Consider the following 20,789-nt stretch of genomic DNA (forward strand, 5'->3'; position numbering starts at 1 on the left):
TGAGCAGCAAATGAAGCTTAAATGGTTGAAGGAAAAAAAATAAACCAACCAAAACACAGGTGTTATGATGGGAGTTGGCAGCAAGCAGCTAGAAAAAATGCAACAGTGTAACAAAAAGAAAAAAAAAAGAATAAAAATCAATCCCGTTGCTGTGGAGTCAGCACATGGCACAAAATATGAGCTCTCGCATCACTCAACAGCCACCTCTTCAGTTCATTAAAAGGCACCATAGAAAAGCTTGAAATACAGCTAGCTTCTCCTCCTTTTTGAAACCCAAACAGCATCTTTGGGACATCAGGGAAAGAAAGAGAAATATACACTCAGAAAACAGAAGAATAAGCCAAGAAAGGTAAAAGAAAAGATCACAATAAGCAGTACAGTGATTTACTGCACTAATATCTACAGAGATTAGCTGCATATTATGATTTTAAAAAAATATTTAGATGTCTTTTCTGAAGCAGACACTGTTAGGCACTTCTATCTGACCCTGGCCGCTTACCGTCCCTTAGAGCTATGTACTCACACTGATGTCAAAAGGGGCTAAGCAAGTATGGGAATAGCAAACATGCACCTGGCTTAATGTGGTTTCTGTTCTGCAAGCAAGTCCTGCTCAGAGTGACAGAGCAGAAAGTCAGGCTCCTGCAGGTAAATTATCAGCATGTACTCACTGGGCTCTAGGCAGCAATTTCTTTATACTGCCTACATACCACCACAGGTCCCATTTCTCTTGGAAACAAAATTAAGCACCAAGGGTTAAAAAGAGATGGGTAATCACATTAACAGATGCAGTTTAGTCTCAATGAGGAAAATCTCTTGAGGATGGTACAACCAACCGCTGCTAGGTCTCTGTGAAGGGAGCGCACCAATGCAAACGTGATTCCCAGTTCTATCCAGCTTTCCAAAAAAGAACAACAAAAGCATTTGTACAAAACTACCATTTTTAGTACAACAGATGCTGCTTCTTGCAAGCAAAGCTAAAACAACATGCTTGCAGCAAGCTTTCTAAACAAGGTCTGTGGGAAGAGAGGACATATGTTTTTAATAACATCTTATAAACATTTACAGGAAGCAGCAGCTATATTCCATATAAAGGCATTTGGTGTGTTTTGTGCAGCATGGTGTGAGGGAGTAGGAGCGGAGTCTCAGTACAGATAATTAATTTCTCTATATTGAATGCTTACACAAATCCACAACAAAGGTTTTTTAGGGCCTCTGCTGCTTCTCTGCATATAAATATACTCACATGCAAGGGTCTATAACAATATATGGTACAAAGTATGCAATATGCTTTGGTTTTGCCATTTAGGGTTTGATCACTTAACAAATAAAGGCCAATCTTAAGTTGCACATCAGAAAAGAAGTGTGGCAACAGCACAGTGAACTACACCAGTACCAGCAAACAGTAGTGCAACAAAGCCAGCAGACACCATCAACTGCTGTTAAATATATCCAGGCATCTTTTCAGTCAGCAACGACAAGAAAATTACTGCTGGGTTTCCCGGCCAGTAAATCACCTCCATCCAGCATACCTGAGTTGTCCTATGTGCTCAAGGAAGGTAAAGATGACCTTTCGAGGGTCAGACTTTTCTCAAGCTGCCTCAAACACTTCCTGCTTCAACTGCCAGTGATTTTCAAAAACTCTTGTCCAACATGAAGATGACCAAATTACAGCATGAAAATATCGCTCACCCTTTCTGAGTCCAACCTTGTAAAGCACATTAGATATGTATGGGAATTCCAATATATTAAATTCAATCCCAATTATGAGATAAGCACACAAGCAGCCTTTCTACTCCAAGAACTTGCTGCTTCTTCTGGACAGGATTTTACAAAAAACAAACAAAAAGCAACAACAACAAAAGCAGCCAGGTCTATTATACCATCAAGATTTAATGTTTCATTGTGCAGAGAGATTTTAGGCCCTTTCCCAGACTTGCTTGGTCTGGAGTTGCTTTGTTGGTCTGCTAATGGCCATCTGCCTAACAGGCAGAGCAGAAAGACAACACAGTGGTTTTCAGGTAGCCACAAAGACAGATTTTACTGAAATAGATAAATCTCAAGATGTCCAGTTTTAGTCTAAAAGAAACTTTCGCATACAGATACACGCATCTGAGGTATAGCTTGTGTTTGGAGTGAGACTGTCCCCATATCCACCAGTATAAGTGCTGTAATTTCAAACAAATTACCTTCTAAAGTCAGTCCAAAAAGACACTAAGTCCTTGCTATTCCCACTGATGAGACAGTTCCTGCTTGAATGGGTGCAAAGGATTGCTTATCATTCCTGGGACTGTCGCTATAAATTAGTTTCTCATTTCTCTGTGTGAAAGAAAGAGTTCTAGGCAGGGTTCCCAATTTAAACCAGTATTTATCAATAAATGCCTGCAGGACATAGCACAGTGGAGTGCTATGAATAAACAATGAGAACTGCTCAGAAGTTGGAACTGTTCAGTTTTAAGTTCTGTGAAGTCTCAGAAAAATCAATTGCACTTACGAGAACAATCACAATCCCAGAAGGAGAATATACAGAGTACCTGGGGTGTGCTTAAAGCAGCAAGAGGAGTTAACACACTGCGCAGGCTCAGGATGGGGTTTGCAAGTAATCACCACTCTGGTGTCTTGGAATTATCTTTTCCAAATGTTCACTGGGGGCTGTGCACATACTGAGCTGAAAGCAAATGTGATGATTCTTAGTCCAATTCGAAATGTTCAACAAATGACACAAAAACGACTGGACAGACTTAGAAGGCAACACTTAGCCTCATCTCTTACTAGGAGGCCACCACTGTAACACAGCAGCATGTCAATTATCGAGGGAGATACTGGTTTTATCTGTAGCTGCAATCCCTTTATGCTGAAATAATTAACATCCTTGGGAAGGGGAATAACAAGTATAAAAGGACATATTGTACTGCCTACTCCAACAGATTTGTTTGTTTTCAGACTGAAGACGGATTGCTGCTAAGCACTGAAAGCTAGTCATGTTTTGTGAAAACAGATGGGGGTTTTCTTTTTCCCCCTTTTTCTTTCCTTCTGTAAATCCTGGACTGCATCCCTAATCCCCAAAGGGAAAGCATATTAAACTGGATAAATATTTCTGCACTTCTCTGAACTTCAGGACAGTTCTCTTCTCAAAGGTTTGCACCTACTCACTGCTAAGAAAGGATACACACACAAGCTACAAGGCAATAGTCTGCCCATTCCCCGCCCCACCTTTCGGTGTTTGTTTAAACAAGACTAAAACTCTTACTTCCATCCCAAACAAACTGAAGCTGTAACAGAGCTGTCAGAAATCAGTCATTACCTGAAAAAACAAAACAGAGACTTCTAAATAGAGCTACTTAACCCAGTGGCATAAACTGTCCCAGTCTTGACTTACTTAATGGACTCCATTTAAATTCTCTCACCTGCTTTTCTGATTAAACTCTCATAGAAATCTTTAAGGACAAAAGGTAAAGAGTTAAACACAACAGTGTATAGAAATAAAGCGCTAAATTACTTGTCTTTTAACTACTGGCACATACCATTTCACTGCACATTACAGAGATTACCAAGACCAACATTAACAGCAAACCATTACTTACTATTTCCTTAAGTTGAACTTCTTAATCTCTGTCAAAGTAGTAAGTCATAAACACTATTTAGTAATTCATCTGCCCAATGAGTTTAATAAGCATCAACCCCCATACCCTTTTCCTCCTTTCCTCTTCTCCCTTTCTTTCCTCACAAGCCAAGTATTCTCCATTTGAAAGCAACTTGCAAGAAAACTGAGAATGAAGGGCCAGACCAGTGATATATTTACTTTACATTCAGAAACCAGGAAAAAGCCTCAATGGCTGAGAAACACAATTCCTCAAAAAGCTACTGAATAGCCTACAGAAAGACCACTCTGTGCCTTGGTGATCCTTGCTAACAAAGAACAGGCTCTGATCGCACATAACCTGATGGTATATATGTTTTTTTGTATCGCAACTGTCGTGGTTTAAACCCTAGCCAGACAGCTTGTTCACTCACTCCCAGTGAGTGGTGCCGGGCTGAGAGCAATTTGAGCCCCCCCCCCCCCTCCCCCCCATCCCTGGGGCTCTCCCCTTCCCCACTCCCGGAGCAACAGGGAGGAGGATCGAAAGAGTGCAACTCTCACGGGTTGAGACAAGAACAGTCCAGCAACCAATGTACAACACAAATCACCACCGCTACCACCAACGACAACAATGATAAGAGAAAATAACAAGGGAAGAGACTATAATACCACCGGCCAAGAAACGAGTCCCACCTGGAAGCCCCTGTCCTTCCAGGTAACTCCCAGTTACCCCCTACCCCGGGCATGACGTGCTGTGGTATGGAATACCTCTTTGGCTAGCCTGGGTCAGGCGCCCCGTCTCTGCTTCCTCATGGCTTCCCTTCCTCCCTGGCAGAGCATGAGCCTCACAAAGTCCCTGGTCAGGGTAAACATCACTTAGCAACAACCAAAAACATCGGTATCACCAGCACTGTTCCCAGGCTGGAAGTCAAAACACAGCACTGCACCAGCTACCACGAAGGAGAAACATGACTGCTACTGCTGAACCCAGGACAATAACAACGACTAACTTTCAGACAAACCTGCTCACTTAATTCTCTTGTAACACTGCATTTCAGGAAGTGAACCTCCATTTATCCAGTGAAAAGCTGTACTTCACCTGTGCTGCAAAAACCTAACTCCCTGCAGCTTTAACATATCTGTACCACCAAACTGTGTGCAAGCAGAATTACACCTCATGTGCTAGTCACATATCCAAATGGAATTCAGGTACTAAAATGTGTCTTCCAGACATGGTGACAAGGAGGTCAAGTCCAGACAAGCTCCTTCCTCCTGCACAGCTAGTCATCATCAAAGCTGATACTAGGTAAGCTGCATTAGCAGTTTACTTTGCATATTTTCAAGCTAAAAGGTGAAACCTATTTAGGTTCATACTAGGCAACAAACCCTGGAAGCAACCCAGTTACAAGTGACAAAGCATTGGAAATGTACAGCCCTTTTCAGAATGCAACACAACGCCTGCGAATCAAAAAGGAACAAGCACTTTCAACAAGGAAAACAACAGTGTGCTACGTAATCTGAGTGGGTAAATATGCACTATTACACAGTAATTTTAAGAGTTCACTTTCTAAGGCAGTTGTGTTTCAGAAGTCAGAAGATTTTCTGCATGACAGGTCCTCTTGAAAAGCCAAGTGAAGCTTTTAAAAAGCTTAGCGTGAAAGCATATATGCCCTCCTTGAAAGAAGTACCTGTTTTAAACGACAAAAACACCCAGAAAAGTCTTTGCCTTTCTGCTATCTGCCTCTTCCTGTCCTGGGTGGCCTGAACTCAGGTACCATTCTACTGTGCAAATTGCTAACATAACTTACGTTAAGAAAGACAAAAAATACTTGCCATGGATTTTGTGAGCATCTGGGTCATCCACACTGATAGCAATTATCTTCCAATCTGTCTCTCCTTCATCAACAAGAGCTAAAACACCCAAGACCTTCACCTGAACAATCTCACCAGAAGAACGAATCTGAAACAGAACAGTTCACAAAGATTTGGAAAATACGATACAGAATTTTTCTTTTACCTTACAGACAAACCAGTTTTACTTTATTTTTGACCAGGTGCTAATAGAATTGCAAGACAGATCTATAAAGCCAGTACACACCTATTTAACATTACTAGCTTTTCTTCCACCACTGCTATTCTTCAACCCTCAATTCTTCAATCAGCATTTATTTAAGTAGACAAGCTAGAATTTTTTTCCTTCTCTTCTACCCTACTTCCTCCAAACCTTCATGATCGTCACCCAAAACTGCAAGTCAAAAGTATCTCATACTTATTTTTTAACTCCTTCCTGCCTCTTGACTCTCTCCTTTCTTAACTCTTGGTCTTAATCTACCTGTCGCTGTTTCTTCCTCTAGACTCCAATATACACATATAAACACACACTCTGTCCCCAGGAATATCAGCACAACTTTCTTTTGTATTTTCTTGGGAACCTTCTCCCTGCCAGCTAATATTCCCTTTATAATTGTTTCTGGAACCCCTGAGATTCAGCTTTATGTTCCTTTCTACAAATAGAGCCACCTTCATCAAGGTCACCAATTAAATTTACCCTTACTTAAAATATCCCAAAGGATCCCCCTCTTCCAAACTCATCCATTTCATAGCCCCATCTTTGATACCACAGAGAACTGCTTCCTCCCTTGCTGCCTCCAGGTATGTAGAATTTTCTTTCAGTGAGCTACACCTTTCCCCTTGTCTTGGGCTCAGCAGTAGCAGTCATTTTTTCTCCTTCTTAGTGGGGGGGGGGGGGGGGGGGGAAGAAAAAGGGGGGAAGAAAGGGGGGGAGTGAGCAAGAGGGCTGCTGGCTGACTTATGGCCTGGGCTTAAACCACAATACCCCTATACCTACTAATGGTATTAGCTGCACCTCTTTGTCATCCATCCACTCCATGTATCATAACTTTGCAACACTACAATAGGTTCCTGTCTTCTTCTCTACAGAAATGGGATCTACTTCTGTTTGCACCCATGAGAAAACTCATCTACCTCCTTTGTGTGCCTGACCTTGTAATTTTATGTGCAGATGCTGACATACCTCTTCATCTTTCAGAAACTTACTTCTAGCTTCAGTACCTCTAAGAGGACAAAAAAAAAAGAGAAATCTTCAAAAATGTAACCCCGTTCTCCTTCACATAAAATTCACTGTCCAGCCATAGAACTTCAGGCCTCTTCTCTTTACCAAAGAGACTTTACAAACTTTTACCAAAGAGACTTTACAGACTTTACCAAATCCTGTTTTCTCCTTTTTAAAAATTCACCATTTTCTTACCTATCCCCTCCTCAGACTCTCTAATCCTACTTTTGTCATTCCCTGAGACTCTTATCATCTGTCCATCTCTTCCTAAAGTTGTTACCATATTATTAACTTAACTGTGGTAAGTTAAACTCATGGGGATAAAGACAAACCTTTGAACCTATTTCACAAACATCAATAGGATCATTATCCCCACAGCATCCTGTATTGTTGTCTGTATGGTTTGGATCTTCCCAGGTCTGTTAAAGGAAAGAGAATTATCAGTTACCAGCTGATCTGCAATTACAATTCAACTAACCACTAAATTATTAAGACTAACAAAAACAACAATAAGAACATCAGTTTTCTGAGAACAGGCTTGCTCAATGGGAAAAGAAAAACCAAACAGGCAGTGGACTGATGTTGAGTAATTCATCCTCATACTCAGGACAATGGGAATTACTGAGGACATGGTAACAAACATATCAACTGCATTCCTACTCAAGAGATACACTTTTCCAAATGGCAGTGATTAAGGCATCAGAGGACCCTGAATATGTATTTTTCTGGTTACAAGTGGTTATGGGATTAAACTAAGACACCCTATAATTACATTCTTATGCTCTTTAAATACCATGGCACTAACATAAGTTGCCTTCAAAAAATATCTAGACTTTGAACTAACCAAACTCCTGGGTTTGGATTTGTCAGCACTTAATTAGCTTTTTTAAGTTTTTATATTAGGTACAAAATATTTCTGATTATTTTGAGATGTGCACATTCCCAAGAACAGCCAACATCTTAAAACCAAAGCAGTTTCTCCAGGAGGCAAGTTCAAATCCCTGCTCCAAGCTCTGTACAACCAAGGAATCATAGCCAAGTTATACTAACTCAATTACTAGACTAGTGCTTGCTTTGTCTCCTACTGGTTAGTAATGAGTAACTCATTCTCAAGTCGGGAAGTTCTCCTGGAGTCCAATGAAATTTTGTTGAAAAGGTGTTAGAAAACTTTTTCCAAGGATTTGTACTGTTAGCTCCTGCTGTCCATGGTCACACCCCCACCTCAAACTTGTTCTTGAGAACATGACTGATACTAAAAGGCAAACCAGTGAAACCTAAACTCTCAGGTGTTTAAGTAGCAGAATCATTACTAAAAAAAAATGTTGAAATGGAGTCAAGAGAGAATTTCAACTTAAAAACCTATTTTTCCAACACTCTTCCAAAGTGTTTTTTATCTAAGGCTGCATTATACCAGTAGTACTCTCCTGCCAACTGCATCCCTCTACCTGCAGGTTAGCAGGAAAGCTCGCTAGGAAGGGTATGATCTCTGGACAGTACAGCAACTCCTGCAATGAGAATCCTGCTGTCATTTTTTTTCTTCTCTGTTCCACAGCATAAAAAAGCAGACACAAACACGTATCTTTAAGCCATATACTAGGGTTGAACTTCTACCAATTGCTGATCCTCATGAAGAATCCTTTTATGATAATGGAGACACTAAATTGGATTTTGTTTGCTACAGTTGCTGGTCAGAATCTGGAGTATCATCTAGACTTCAGCAACTGGAGATGCAATGATCCAACTGGTATTTTAAAGTAATTACAGAAAATGAAAGTGACAACTATCTCCAGCTCTCTCCGACTCACAAGGTAACAAGTGAAGCTGAACATTTCTCCTGGGGAAACTGTCACCAGTCCAAAATGATGCACTTTGTGCAGGAAAATACTCAATGTTTAATTTTGGCTTTATACTAAGGCACACATGAATTTCAAAATATTAAATGGAATTTCAGGTTCCTGACTATACCTACTTGGAAACCTTGCCTACTGAGACTGCTGACTGGATAAGAACTTCATTGCTATACTCCGGCATCTGCCTGGTATCTCCTCTTCAGGGATCACACACATCAAAAGCACATTTTCAGGAGTAAACTCTCATTGCTTATGTAGTTAAGTGTGAAGAAAATAAATTAGTCTTTTCTAACTCCATCACGTTCTTCAGTATTAATCTAAGTCCAATGTGTTATTCAGAGAAATGAAAAAAAGTCAGAACTTTTCATTATGCTCAAAATTTCAGCCATTACTTGGGCTTTTTCATGGCTCAAAGTTTCAAATCTGTCATGATCAGTAAAGTCTTACAGTTCAGAGAAAAGTCAACTAAGGCAGTTAATGCTTAATCTAAAAAAGAACAGCCCTTGCATTCCTCTTTGTTAAAGATATTGAGAAATCACAATTAAAATTTATGCTGCAATTCCCAAAACTCCTAAATTCAGTTGTTTTGTTTTTTTTTTTAAATGCCCTGTTTGAGCAAAAAAGGGCTACCTGACAACGTATTCTTGAATGGCAGATCAAGACAGCTCAGTTCTGTCACTACAGTACAGGGATGCTAATTAATGATTTGAGATTTCTTGATCATTTAACTCCTTCCTGAAATACAGTACATATATAAACCCTTACCTAAATACTGATCCAAATTTATGGAAACAATAAAGCTCAACATAAAAAATCCTAATTTGCAAATTTATCAAAGAGAAACATCCTTCTTGCAACTGATTTGCATTCAGGCAGTACTCAAGATTTACAAGGCAATTTACACAGAACACAGAAAACTTTCACCATTATAACAAAAATGTTACCTGTGGGAGGGCACCATAATTCCATATATAACCCTTGTGAGGAAAGATATTTGCCACATATCGAAGCTTGCCTTTCTCTATATCTTGTTTAATGGGATTCAACGGCTCCTCAGTGGCAATCTAAGCAGATTGTGAAAAAGAGAGAGAGAGAAGGAGAATGGTAAAATGGAAAGCAATTCATTCTGTACACAACCAGTTAGAAAGATCCATCTGGGAGCATGTGCTTGTGGTTTAAAAAGTGTGATGGCTGCACCCAAAATCTCACCGGTCATGTTCAAAAAGCAGCTTATTAAAGTTTTAAATAACGTTGTGAAGTATGCAAGAAAAAACGAATCTCAAAGAGAAAGTCCTAAATTTGTAAAGAGACTGTCATGATCAAACATAAATATTAAAAGGAACTTAAGTTAGAAGCTCTTGCATTTTATAGAACAATTCAACAGATGCGCAAATGATGGCACAAATTCTTCTGACAATAGGGGCTTTGGCAGCAACCTTACCATAGTCTGGACTGCAGAACTGCCAGGACACAATAACAAGGCAACCTCCTTAATAAGTAAGACATTTCAAGAATATTAAAGCTTACACAGTAGAGAACTACATCTGGTCTCTTCTATCAAGCCACAGAAGTCTAAACCCTCCAATTTTTGAACCTAACAGGACAGCAAACTTTTCTACCCTTGATGTAATGTGCTGAGAGAAGGGGGGGGAGAGCAATCTGAGCTTTACGCAGAGTTAAAATAGTGTTGTCAAAGGGAAACGTGCAAAAGAGAACTAAGCTTCCACAATTGCAGTATCATCTTAAAATACATGGTAAATATCCAAGGTAACCCTGTTTCCAGAGTGTGGTAAACACAGTTCCAATTATTTTCCAGCATCTGGGAAAGGAGAAAACAAAATTCTGAAATAAAAGGCTGGGGAGGTTCTTTGGTGTTATTTTTAATACTCAAAACACTTAATGGCTCCAATATAAACTTCCTTGAAAGCATCCAGGAAGCATTCCTAAAATTAATACAAACGTTCAGAAAGACAGGACATATCTGGTGAGATCCCTTTTTTCACAAACACAACAGCTGAAGCATTATTACTCAGCTTCTGTACTGTAACTGCAGAGGAACAACCTGCTAGGTTCTTTTAAAATATGCCCCTGCAGGAGCAGATACTTTCAATCAGTGAGGTCCCCAAGTTGTTTGTTTGGGTTTTTTTAACACAAGGAAATGCCTTTTCATTTGCGGCCCCGTTTGTCAGGATTTGGCCTAGCACGCTATATTACAGCACACTGTATAGCAGAAATGAGAGAATTTAAATCCTCTGAGTGGAACGCTCTATGAGCGAGCAAAAGTAAGACTAAATGCTGGACAATGTTCTGCAAGGCACTGCTTTAGACTCTGTTGCAGGTATGCTGCACTCTGCAGTCAGAAGACTGTCAAGAAACAGTGCTCACCTGTAGAACGGAAACTAAATTAGAACCTCTACATTTTTTATAATAGCAAGGAAATTGTCTGTATGCACAAGTTGAAATTCATTTTTTAACACAGAAAAATTTATGTGCAAAAACTAATTCACACTCTGATCAAACTCTGATGACTGGAAGTCATAGCTTTCACAAATACCTATCTAATCAAGGTGTTTTCTCAATTACCTCCATTTTTGCATTCGTCCAACGAGGCACTTCTACAATCATGTTAAACACGACCTGAAACAAAAAACGGTGACAGACTGAAAATAAAATCCATTTTGCAATTAGTACTTTATAATTAGACAAATTCTATTCTCTGTATTCAGCAGCAACATACATCACATCTCTCTGCTCCAGCTGTTTTTATGTTCAAGGATCACCTACTACAAGCTCAGGAATGTTGCATCACAACTAGAAGGAAATGCAGGAGGAGGGCCAGGAGACCTCCTTGGATGGATAAGGAGCTCCTGAGGAAAATTCAAATGAAAAAAGAGGCTTATCATAAGTGGAAGCAAGGACAGGCGGCCTGGGAAGAGTACAGGGATGTTGTCCGGGAAGCTAGGGACCAGGTTAGGAAAGCTAAGGCCCAGTTAGACCTAAACTTGGCAAGGAATGCTAAGGATAACAGGAAGGGATTCTGCAGGTATATAGCAAATAAAAAACAGACAAGGGAGAACGTAGGCCCCCTCAGGAAGCTCTCAGGAGAACTGGCTAAACAGGATTTGGAGAAGGCTGAGGTTCTGAATGACTTCTTTGCCTCAGTCTTCACTCACAAAGGCTCTGACCTGACTCATCCAAGCCTTGGAAGGCAGACGCAGGGACTGTGAGAATGAAGACCTTGGGCCCACTGTAGGAGAGGACCTGATTCGAGACCATCTTAAAAATCTGAATGTACACAAGTCCATGGGTCCTGATGAAATCCATCCATGGGTCCTGAAGGAGCTGGCGAATGAAGCTGCTAAGCCACTGGCCATCATATTTGAGAAATCATGGCAGTCAGGTGAAGTTCCCAATGACTGGAAAAAGGGAAATATAACCCCCATTTTCAAGAAGGGGAAAATGGATGACTCGGGGAATTACAGACCAGTCAGTCTCACCTCTGTGCCTGGCAAAATCTTGGAGCAGATTCTCCTGGAAGGCATGCTAAGGCACATGAAAAACAACAAGGTGCTTGGTGACAGCCAGCATGGCTTCACTAAGGGGAAATCCTGCCTGACCAATCTGGTGGCCTTCTATGATGGGGCTACAGAACTGATGGACAGGGGTAGAGCAGTTGATGTCATATACCTGGACTTGTGCCAAGCGTTCGACACTGTCCCACACGACATCCTTGTCTCTAAATTGGAGAGACATCAATTTGATGGATGGACCACTCATAGGATAAAGAACTGGCTGGATGGCTGCACACAAAGAGTTGTGGTCAATGGCTCAGTGTCCAGCTGGAGACCAGTAACGAGTGGCGCCCCTCAGGGATCGGTGTTGGGACCGGTCTTGTTCAACACCTTTGTTGGTGACATGGACAGTGGGATGCAGTGCGCCCTCACCAAGTTTGCCAATGACACCAAGCTGTGTGGTTCGGTTGATACCCTGGAGGGAAGGAATGCCATCCAGAGGGACCTTGACATGCTTGTGAGGTGGGCTGATGCCAACCTCATGAAGTTTAACCATGCCAAGTGCAAGGTCCTACACCTGGGTCGGAGCAATCCCAGGCACAGCTACAGATTGGGCAGAGAAGAGATTAGGAGCAGCCCTGTGGAGAAGAATTTGGGGTGTTGGCTGATGAGAATCTGAACATGAGCCGGCTTCAGTGTGCGCTTGCAGCCTAGAAAGCCAACCGTATCCTGGGCTGCATCAAAAGGAGCGTGACCAGCAGGTCGAAGGAAGTGATCCTGGCCCTCTATTCTGATCTTGTGAGACGTCACCTGGAGTATTGTGTGCAGTTCTGGTGTCCTCAACATAAAAAGGACATGGAACTGTTGGAACAAGTCCAGAGAAGGGCCACGAGGATGATCAGGGGACTGGAGCACCACCCGTATGAAGATAGGCTGAGGAAGTTGGGGCTGTTCAGCCTGGAGAAGACTGCATGGAGACCTCATAGCAGCCTTCCAGTATCTGAAGGGGGCCTATAGGGATGCTGGGGAGGGACTCTTCATTAGGGACTGTAGTGATAGGACAAAGGGTAACGGGTTAAAACTTAAACAGGGGAAGTTTAGATTGCATATAAGGAGGAAATTCTTTCCTGTCAGGGTGGTGAGGCACTGGAATGGGTTGCCCAGGGAGGTTGTGAATGCTCCATCCCTGGTGGTGTTCAAGGCCCGGTGGGACAGAGCCTTGGGCAACATGGTCTAGTGTGACACATTCCTGCCCATGGCAGGGGGGTTGGAACTTGATGATCTTAAGGTCCTATCCAATCCTAACTATTCTATGGTAAGTACAATTTGCTTAGTTACACACAATTATGTTCAACCTCCTTGGTTCATCCTTTCCTTGCCCCTTTGAGAGTATGAACAACTCTAAGTAGTGGAAATCTACATGACATTATTTATTCCTCTATCAATATTACTCCTCACAAAACACTCAGAAAGTCCATGGAATGGTTTGCCACAAAGCAGTGGTTCAATTTACCAAGGAGGACTGGACATATCTACAGGATAGCATTAGCTTCCCAAGCACTGGAAAGGACAATGTTTTGGGGCTTTTTTTCCCGTGAGGATTTATTTCTTCAGGCCCTCCTCTTTTGCCTCATTCATTTTCTAAAACCCCATGCAAATACAACAATTGACGCTTCTGATTCTCAGTCAAATCTGGTTGAAGTTAGACAAATTGAATCCAAAAGTGATGGCAGAGGAAGGACATGGACACAGACACCTCATGTTTGCATTAGCCTTCTTCCTAATAGAAATGAAGTGAAAGTTGTTTCAAGAAAGTGAAGAGGGTGTGCGAGGAATAAACTTCCATGTATTTTTAGAAAAAGAAACTAAGTAATCTATGCCCTTCTTAATGGGGGGTTAAAGTGACATTTTCCAAAGGAAAAACTGTGTAACTGCCATAAGGTTTCTTCTGAAGCTGCAAGGAGTTAAGCACTACCAAGGAGTATTTATTGAAATGAGTAACCAGACCAAACCACTCAGCAATGTCTACAACCTCTCTTCTCCCAGATTACTAAAATAACCCCAAAATATCATGTTGTTTGGGACTTCTCTTCACAGCCAAAGAAAACTTGCACTGGTATTAAAAATCACTACAGGAAGGACAAAATATGATACGTGTTTGCAGAGTTTTGTAGGAGGAAAAGTTAAACCAACTGAAAACTTGCACTAACTCTTTAACTACAGTGCAATTAATGTTCCAGAGGACTCTTAAAATATTTGTATTTTTGCTCCTTGTATCCTGCAGCTGCAACAAACAAATAACATTTCCGGGTTCAACACCACAGTCTGATTAAAGTGATTCCAAAGGTTCTATGATCTTCTCCTCCCAAACAAACCTGGAATGTGAAAAGCAAGAAAGCAAAGGAAAAATCCCAACTGCTACTCAGTATTTCTCCCATGAGATCATAAGCTCTGCACAAATTCCCAGTAAATTTAAATTATATTCACCATCCACAAGTACTGTGCCCCTACTGCAATCAGTGGCATATCAGATGGAATCACTTTTCGCAATCAGGTCATAACCAAATAAAATGGGGGGGAGACAGAAGGGGAAGTAAAAAGACAAAACTGCTTCATATCAGTTTCATAAGGTATACCTTACATACAGAAGAACAGTTGAAACAGACAAGTAATGAGAAAGAGAACTCAAAGCTGTCAGCATTAAGGAAGCAGTCAGAACAAAGCAACATACGTGCAGCAGCAGGTAACGGAAGGGTTGGAAGACAGCCAAATAAAGTCTGCACATCTGGGAAACACTTAGAAAAAAAGAGTGCACAGCATGAAAGCCAGTGCTGACAAGAAACTCTTCAGGAACTGCCAACCAGGTCAAAGAATTGTTCTGACTGGTAGCTACAGGTAGAAAACTTAGAAACTACTCTGGGGTTAGACACCCTCTACCACCATCCTGTAATTTTTTTGTTTAGATGTCACTGTACCTTTTCCTGACCAAGTCTATTACAATGGCTTCCACAGCCTATAAATCTTGGGTTTGAGCTTTAAATGGTCAAGGGTTACTCCAGGTCTTCACCAAAACAACTCACAGGGCTGGCCAACAACTGAACAGAAATGAATACAATGTTGCTCTCAAAACAAAAAACCCACTTGGATTTAACACAGCTCTAAGCCCAGGCCTTCATAATTTGTGGTATCAATCAAATGTGAATTGTCAAGAGTCTTAAATGTGACAGCCTGACAGATTAATTTGTATGCAAAAAAAATCCCCGAAAGTACTCTCTCTAATACTGAGCTGCCACAGGCATTTACAAGAGATTAATAACTTCATGCAGTGCTTACATTTTAAAATAAGAAGTTTTATTTATAGGGCAATCACATTTTCACAGTGCTGAGACCAGATTCACTGGTGTGGAAAGTAGAGCAAACACTAGATAGTTTGACAGATAGAAAGAGAGAAGAAGTATACTTCTCTGGCTCTCTTCTTTTTTTTTTTCCTCCTCTTTCTTATCTCATTTCCTTCCTTACCTAAATGTCACCCTGGAATTTTTCCATCATTCTTATTTTTCCAGACCAAGCACCTACTTCTTCCGACCACTTGACTGTTCTCCCCCATCGCTTGCTGCAAAACTGTCCCTGCCTCAGCTGCAAACAGAAAAGCAAGTGTCAAGCACCACCTGTCTTCAGAGATTACCATCTGCATAAGATATTCAGTGGTTAGCTCTGGATGGTGAATGCATCTGGTAATTGATATTTTTATCTTTATTTTAGATCAGTAAAACAAAAAATTCCACGTCACCAAACCCTTCAAGGAATGGTGAGACTTTCAACATTTGACACACATTCCAGCGCTAGGAAAAAAAACATCTCTCATGAAACAAAAAGTATTGCTTTGGAAAGTTTGCCATCTAACTGGCTTAGTATGAGGGCAGTCAACTGGTCTGCCTGTGAGACTGCTGCTTGCTGCAGTCCAGATTTAATCCAATTCTACAAGTGCCTAATGTAGAAGGAACTCCACTTCATGACAACAGACTGTACAACAGGCCAGATGGAGCAGCTCCTACAGTCTAGCCTCATGCCAACACTGCTGGTTGACAGCTTCTTCAGAAGGACAGCCTCCAGGAGCATGCAAGAAAAGAAAAGGAAACAGTTTCCTAGATTCAGGAAAAGGGACAGAACCCATCTGCTAGGGGAAATGACCTGACAGAGCACAAGGGACTTACAACTCAGGGTATTACGTAGCTTGTTTGACTTCGGGTTAATGCGAACACAAGTCAGACATTTGTACTTGTGATCTATTATACCTTGAGGAGGCAACAGGGGAGAAAAAATAATTCATTTGCTCAACACAGAGAAGTCAAAACTGCATTTCCTAACCCCTAAAACTGAATATGAAAATCAGCAGAAAATTACATCAAAAAGAGCAACCAGTACGTCTAAATTACAGCCTTTATTTCCTAAGAACTACACACTAAGTACATTACATGGGAACTGACGGAGAATGTAAGTGTTTGCTTTATCGGGTGTTTCCTTTAACACTGCTTGGCAACTTACAACATTCCATTTCAGTTCAACATCATTTGTAATGCATCATGACATTGGTTTTGATCAGACAAGCAAAACTGTCTTTCACAGAGGACAGAAACAGTTTTCATTTTTTTTAAATAGGAAAACCATGGAAAGATAAAAAGATACACAAATATACTTCAACATATTCCTACAGTATGTATTGCGCAAAGCAAGGAAAACAGACTACTGTACCCAGCTAAACTGTGAGTCAGTGTTCTTTCCACTAAGACTGATGGCCAAAAATAACTGCTAGCTCTGGCTGTACAGATTCTTACAGAAGCTAACTCATTTTTATCAGAGTTTGCTATTACAAACCTGAGTATTACCAGAAGGAAAACAAAATTAAGCACATTTCTGACACTATTTCTGCAACCTGCCCTTCTGGACTCCCATACACCTCTCTCAGAAGCAATCCTTCCTTACCTAACTTTCCCTTTCTTGTTCAACTATTTCTTTACCCAGTCTTCCCAAGTTCCTTAGCTGGTGCATTTGAGGGATGGGTTTTGAATAGGTATGATTTTGCCCAGGGGCTGCAATACTTAACGCTCAACCCTGGAGGTTCAGCTAATTTGAAGCAGAAGTGGAGCAACCTATGCAGTGAGGAAAGTGACAAAACGAGAGATAAAGAGAGGAACAGAAACTCAGCATAATTTCATAAAATGACAAACACCACCACTATTTATGGCCTGATTACCATTCACCATAACAGGAAGAAGAAAAATGCTAGCACTTACAATTACTTTAGTGGCTTTTACAGTAGACTGCTTAAAAATACAAATAAAAATCCAAAGGCATTAGAGGCAGCATATGGGAGCTGCTGACCCTTCCTCAACTGAGAAGCGCTGAGCTCACAAGACAGAGAGAAGAAAAAGCAGCTATAATTTCCATTTATTTTCTGTCTGTTCATTTGCAGTCTTGCAGGGATTCTCATTAGCCATCAACCGAACATGGCAGCATGCGCCTGACGACTAACACGAAAAGATGAGCTGCAATCCAGCAGCAGGGTGAACAGAGGGTGATGGCTAAAAGCTAAAAAGGAAGAGAAGAAAAAAAAAGGAAGAAAATAAGGACTGCCATAAAACGTACCCACAAATACTTGGAGAGGGGCTTCCTTACAAAATGACTACCTATATTATAAGCATTCCGAATGTAACACTTGCTACAAGGTATTTGCCAATGCAAACAAGAAACCAGATGCCAACAACATCTGGAGACCAAATATACTGTATCTAAATGAGAAGTCAATGGAACTGTTCCAATAAATTAACATGCCACACAGCAGAAAAGGAATATGATGTGCCCAGCATAAATACAAAGTGCCTGCAGCCTCTTCATAGTGTACTTCCCTGATGTTACAGTGAAAAGGGAACCACAAACACTGTTTTTATCCACAGGTATCTCAAAAGTGGTGTCGGGGATACTCTGATAAACCAGACACCTGCAAAACTACTTAGTGCACAACCATGACGTGAATGAAAACAAAACACTGACTTTCTCAAGTTTAATGACTCTTTAATTTGAAGTTAAGCTTGACCAAATCAATGATGCAACTTTCTCAGTAAATTAACTCTACTCCCATAGATTTTAACTGGATCGCTGAGTGAAAATTACCTCTATTCTCAGTATTTGTTTAACTACAAGAACACCAAGCAAGGCTTACAGCTATTGGACCCATTCACAGAAAAAGGCTGGGCAAGTTCAAGCATTAGAATGAAAGCTTCACTGATAATCAAAAATTCAGAACACACAAGTCCCTGACCAGACATAATGAACACACTACAGCCCAGGTTAGATAAACCAAAAAAAAACACCTGACATGACCAAAGAAGGTTACAGAGGCTGTTGTTAAGACAGAATACAAAGTCAGTGCAACGTCTGTACCTATACTGCATGGGAAATGATGACAGCTCTTCCTTTCTTATGAAACATACCGACTTTTCCACAAGACAACTCTGACACCAGTTTTGAATACTGTTCTGAGCATGAGGCTCCCTACCAGATCATCCATTCAGACTGCATGACCACTTTGATGATCCCTTGTATCTCACCTAACTGGTTAATTTACCAGAAGTCTTTGCCTGACAGCAATTCAGCTGAAATCTGCAGGGGTATTCCAGCACTGTGCAACCCACAGGATGCAACAAAAGCATCCAGTTTCTTTGTTCAGGTTTTGAGACGAGATTTTTTTGGTTTTGCTTTGGTTGAGGTTTGCTGGTTTGGGGTTGGTTGGTTTTGGTTGGTTGGTTGTTTTTTTTTCCCCCAAATGCTCTTGTGGATGTCTGCAAATCAGAGGACTATAACAAGGGAGATTCCTTACCAAGGCCAACATCTGGAATAAAGCTTCATATTCAAGAACATCTGAGTCCTCTGAATGAGCCATACAATGACAAGTAGATTAGAAACCCTTTCACTACAGCAGGAAAGCAACATGTCAAATTTTTCTTGAAAAGAAAACTATGACTTCTTCAAACCTCCTTCCTGCTAGACATGGAAGACCATATTCAACAATCAGCCTTTGACAGTTTTGACTCTAATCACACTGGGAACATTCACTCTTCCAGACAGAGCTGTGAAACTTTTGATACCTTTAACAGAGATTTACTTGGTCAGAAGTGGACTTCGAGTGCTTGCAATGCTTAAGAAAAAGCAGAAGTTCAGACTGCAAGCTGGTAATGATTTTGAGACTGAAGCTCAATATGATTCCTTTCAGCAGAGTTTCTCCTTCAAAATGACTTCTCACTAGTCTTCAAACAGCCAAAACATCTGTGAAAGCAAAAGGGTCAGCTGTCAGCAGTGGCTGCAGGTTTAAACTTAACTGAGATTTGGGAAGGTCTAAAATGTTGCAAGAAACGGCGGCACTACTGAGAACAGTTCATACAGAAAAACCACAGCATTTCCCTTAGAACTACAAGCCAAGACTGCAAACAACACACAGAGACTTGTACAGTGTGCATTCCCCTATCCCACGAATGCTGAAAGCTTAAGCTCCTCTATTTTCAGACCTTCTTTTCTGGCATCAGGAATGCCAAGAACAATTTGAAGTAGATTAGACAGACTGAAGAGACTCATGCAGAATTATCTTAATTTTCCATAACTAAACTGCCATCTGATGATCACCAGCTCAGCATAATTTAACGCACACTTAAGAGAGCTTGCCCTTGTCAAGAGTAACATATAACTGCCACCCTAAAAGCACAAGTTTTAAATATTTCACTGTGTTTCCAGGGCAAGAGGAAACTTTGAATTCTGGCCAAATTCAGTGCAAGGATCAACTGAACACCATATATATAAAGTAGCCTTTTCATCCCTACACAAGAGTATGGAGTGCAGTGCTTCAAAGTTCTTCAGAAATCAGTACATAGCATTAAATTCCTCATTTTCCTTTTATCTCCTGATTAACCTATGCTTTCCCTACATACAAGCACACAGGGATGCATTTTTCATAAAGCCAGTGTGAGGAGAGCTGCTAAAGAGCCCAGTGTAAGAAGAAACTGCTTTCCTGAACACAAAGATCTATTTTCTCTCTTCTTCCCAGCTCTCACAGATCACATTGAAAAAAGTTTTTTCTAAATGATTTGCACTCTCACATTTCACCATCTAAGTAAAGACCAAGCTTATTTGGGAAGCCTAGAGCTTACACATTTGTTTGCTTACATCAGAATGGAATGTACATTTGCCTTTGCTCATTTTCTCTAGTTCTATTAAACCACAATCCAGAGCTCTCTCACAGCAGGAGTTATGTGAAGCAGTTCTGAAGTCTACAGAGCAAGAGCTGCTCAGCCTCACTGGCACTTCCCCCACACACACTCAATAGGCTGATCCAGAGATCAGAATAAAGGTACTAGAAACATGGTTTTCAACAAGCTATAATGCTTCACACTACACAGAAAATGCAGTTTTGAACAGTTTTAGAGTCTGCATAAAACAATCTTTGCATTTTCACAACTGGCAGGCATTTTCACAGTATTCATAAGCAGGTAAGAAACAGTATTTGGCTTCCAGAAAGCAGTAATTAAGAATTCATGTTTCACAACAATGATTTTTGAGAAAGTCTACTGGCACATAGTCTTTCTCCTCAGCAATTCATCTTTCAGGCACGATTTCACATCTACTAAATAGTACTTCAATGGGCATCAAGCAATAGAAAATCTGAAAAGCGGTACCCAGGCACTGTAGCTTGAATGAATCACAGGGCAGAGCGACAGGAAATATATAGA

At 40.8% G+C, this 20,789-nt stretch overlaps 1 protein-coding gene across 1 annotated transcript in view; it reads right to left on the reverse strand.

Moving 5' to 3' along the window:
* PPA2 (inorganic pyrophosphatase 2) overlaps nt 1–20,789 on the reverse strand; it is a 39,051-nt gene that overhangs the window by 12,461 nt on the left and 5,801 nt on the right. The window contains 4 exon segments of the mRNA XM_061478245.1: nt 5,411–5,537; nt 6,983–7,069; nt 9,445–9,564; nt 11,084–11,137. Of these exon segments, the coding sequence (XP_061334229.1) occupies nt 5,411–5,537; nt 6,983–7,069; nt 9,445–9,564; nt 11,084–11,137 (388 nt within the window).

Source organism: Pezoporus flaviventris, unplaced genomic scaffold, assembly GCF_033815535.1.
Source record: "Pezoporus flaviventris isolate CSIRO_AGI_PZ_B2104156 unplaced genomic scaffold, CSIRO_AGI_Pfla_v1 ptg000002l, whole genome shotgun sequence".
Taxonomy (NCBI): Eukaryota; Metazoa; Chordata; class Aves; order Psittaciformes; family Psittacidae; genus Pezoporus; species Pezoporus flaviventris.